This window comes from Histoplasma capsulatum, genomic scaffold, assembly GCF_000149585.1.
Source record: "Histoplasma capsulatum NAm1 scaffold_5 genomic scaffold, whole genome shotgun sequence".
NCBI classification, from domain to species: domain Eukaryota; kingdom Fungi; phylum Ascomycota; class Eurotiomycetes; order Onygenales; family Ajellomycetaceae; genus Histoplasma; species Histoplasma mississippiense.
Window position 1 is genome coordinate 2,328,543 of NW_001813978.1, and position 3,052 is coordinate 2,331,594.

The following is a 3,052-nucleotide window of genomic DNA, read 5'->3' on the forward strand; positions in this document are numbered from 1 at the left end:
AAATGCTGACTTTGCCCCTGCCCTGTCGTGCCGTTACATAGCTGCCGTCACGAAAGGACTCATCATCGTATCTCGCTTCGCTGCTCAATGTTTTTCTACCGGTGGGATACCCGCATAGCGTCAGCGACGATTACCTAGAGTGAGCTACTCCTCTCTTCGCTCTGTCAACCACGTCCAACGCGCCTTGTTTTGCTTCGTTGCGATTAGTAGTCTCCAACTTTTTTGGTCTGAAAATTTTTCAAGGAAAAGAAAGAATATATGTTTTCACTTGAGCAGCGAGCAGCGAACAGCTATGCTCGTGTTGTCGCCCAACGATATGCCTTCATTTGATTTCTTGTCTCGTATTGGACGGGCTAAAGCTGACTACATCCCCTGTGCACGTATCTGAATCTTTCCAAGTTATCAAATATATGTATGTATTCCACCACTATCACGAACTGAAGCTTCCCCCAGGTTTAACAGCTGTTTAGGATTCGCTTCAGGCGTTCTCAAGTTCAATTGCCGGACTACTGGCGTCCCGGGCTGTATTGCAAGGTATTCTACCCATCAAGATTCATCAAACAATGAGAACATGTAAAAATAAACCCTTTTTCCTTTCTTAGGTGTTGGAGTAGGAGATGCATCCGCATCCCCGACAGTAGCGCTGTTGCATAGCGTCCTTCAACACAGCATGGGCAGGATAGCTACAACACTGTTCGCCCATCGTCTAGGGACCTCTCTCGAGCCCGAATGCAAGATGTATAGGCTTGCTGCTGACGTCCTGAATGATTCGGCGTTGATCTTCGATTGCCTTTCTCCAGCACTCCCGAAACGCCTGAGGGTTGTAGTTTTGGCCTTTTCGAGCGTTTTAAGAGCGCTGTGTGGTGTGGCTGCTGGGAGTTCAAAAGCGAGCTTGAGCAGTCATTTTGCGAAGTGGGGAAATTTGGGAGAGTTAAATGCTGTGCGTTTTCCTAACATGTTGGTGATCGCCTTTTCAAGGGCCGCCCAATGAGGGCTTTTCCGTTCCTTTTTCTGCTAGTATTTGTCTGATGCTGACCAAAAGCTCCAGAAAGATTTAAGCCAAGAAACAGTGATATCTCTCTTAGGAATGCTGGTAAGGACATGGGGCGACACGTCCATAACTGGCCACCTTGGGATGCATGCTATGGCTAACTGGCGCGATTACAGTGCGGAAGCGTCGTTGTCTCACACATATCCACCCCTTCCGCAACGTGGACGACTTTGCTGCTTCTCCTCCTAGTACACCTCTCGACGAACTACGCCGCGGTGCGCTCAGTCAACATGACCACTTTGAATCGCCAACGAGCCAACATCGTTTTCTCAACTCTCTTCGAAAAAGGTAGTGTCCTCACCCCAACGGAGGCATCTAAATGCGAAAGAATCTTCGAGCGCGATGGGATTCTCCGCTGGAAAGCATCCCCCGCCGCCCTGGGATATTGTCAAATAGGGGGTTCGTTCCAGGAGTTACTGCGTGGCTCTATACATGGAGCAAATTCCATTCGTGACGTTGGCATTGATATTTACAAACTTCTACGTCTGTTTGAAAAGGAGGAGTATGTCCTATGGTTCAACCCCATTCATAAAAAGGGGACCATAGTCTTGAAAAATAATGTGACCCCTATATCGCAGCTCAAAGCCTGGAGTCATGCGCTGATAGTTGCGAAGCGTTTAACGGATTTGAGGCGAGAAGAAGCTGATATGGTCAACGTGAGCACGGTGGAGAAGGAGGAGGAAGAAGATAAATGGAAACAACGAAATGAAAGTGTTTCCGTCTCCAACTTTACCGACCCAGACACGATGTTCTCGATCCTCGAATCCACGCTGTGCGCCCATTCTGCGAGCTTCGCAGACCAGATCGGAATGCTAACGGATGCTGGGTGGGACGTTGCCACGCCCTCCCTAGAGACTCGACCCGCGAGGAGGTTTGAGGTGGTGGAGTGAGAATATGCCTCAATTTTCCGTCTCGGACAGCATAATCAGAGTGGTGGGCGGCCTCCACGTGTTTCATATCACCTACATAGGTCGCCGGTTATCTTATCTCCCCGGTCAAACCACCAATGGCAATATTTCTACGGCTCACAAAAACCTGGCCATAGAAGCGCCACTGGCCAACCCATGTCAGCCTGACGAGGATTTACGTTCTGGATGCGCATGCCAGTTAGCAATACCCTGTGCGTAAGAACATGGATAACTAACACTCGTTTGAAGGAATCGCATTTAGGTTCTATCTGGGGAAATAGCTGAACCTCCGTCGTTTGGCGGAGTAAAAAACAAAGAAGGAAAAAAAAAATGGGATTCCGGGTCGAATTCCAAATGATCAATCGTCCTCTCGAGGTTTCATATCATAGTTAGTTATATCATACATATATTTCATAACCACGCCACAAACAAGTTTAGGCAGCGCGCACAGGGGCGCAAAAACCGCTTTTCCCAGCCTCCTCTTCCGCCGTAAACTTCTTGAGATACTCACATCTACTGGGAGTCGGCAAACAAACAATGAGTACATGGCGGTAATGTGCGTGCCCGGGACGATCGAGATATTCTCCCCTTTTCCTCACCTGCAGTCTCCTACTGCCTGCATAACTTAGTAGTGCTCTCGTAGAATTTTCTTTTTGTCTTTTTTTCAGAAAATCATTGATACGACATTTAGGATTCCCCATCCCCCGGAATTGTTTTCATTCATTTTTAATAAGTGTACTTACTATATGATAGTTAGTACTCTGACGTATGTACATACATAACTGCGTATAATTGTTCGCAATCCCCCATGCCCTACCTAACCTAACCTAACATTGCGTCATGTACTTCTGTAGAGTTGAGTTTGTTTGATGTAAAGCCCGCGCCACGTGGAAGATCTCGAATGGACTCGGACTCGGACTTTGTTATTGGTTACTGGTTATTGTATTGTATTGTTATTGGTAACTTCAATCAGTCGATTGATTGATTGATTGATTGATTGATTGATTAATCAAATCTCTCTTACAGTAGTTATCCCAAACCCCCGAGAATGGCCGCGGCAAATTAATCGTTGCATCGTCGCCGCACAGTAAGA

The 3,052-nt window shown here is 47.1% G+C and overlaps 1 protein-coding gene across 1 annotated transcript in view; it reads left to right on the top strand.

Annotated features, from left to right (window-relative positions):
- Positions 1-2,240, top strand: part of HCAG_05553 (predicted protein) — a gene marked incomplete at both ends in the record, with an annotated part of 2,698 nt that extends 458 nt beyond the window's left edge. Inside the window, 6 exons of the mRNA XM_001540036.1 lie at positions 42-139; positions 463-534; positions 801-940; positions 1,071-1,093; positions 1,168-1,937; positions 2,222-2,240. Coding sequence (XP_001540086.1) covers positions 42-139; positions 463-534; positions 801-940; positions 1,071-1,093; positions 1,168-1,937; positions 2,222-2,240 — 1,122 coding nt within the window. The remainder of the gene's footprint in view (positions 1-41; positions 140-462; positions 535-800; positions 941-1,070; positions 1,094-1,167; positions 1,938-2,221) is intronic.
- Positions 2,241-3,052: the final 812 nt, after the last annotated feature.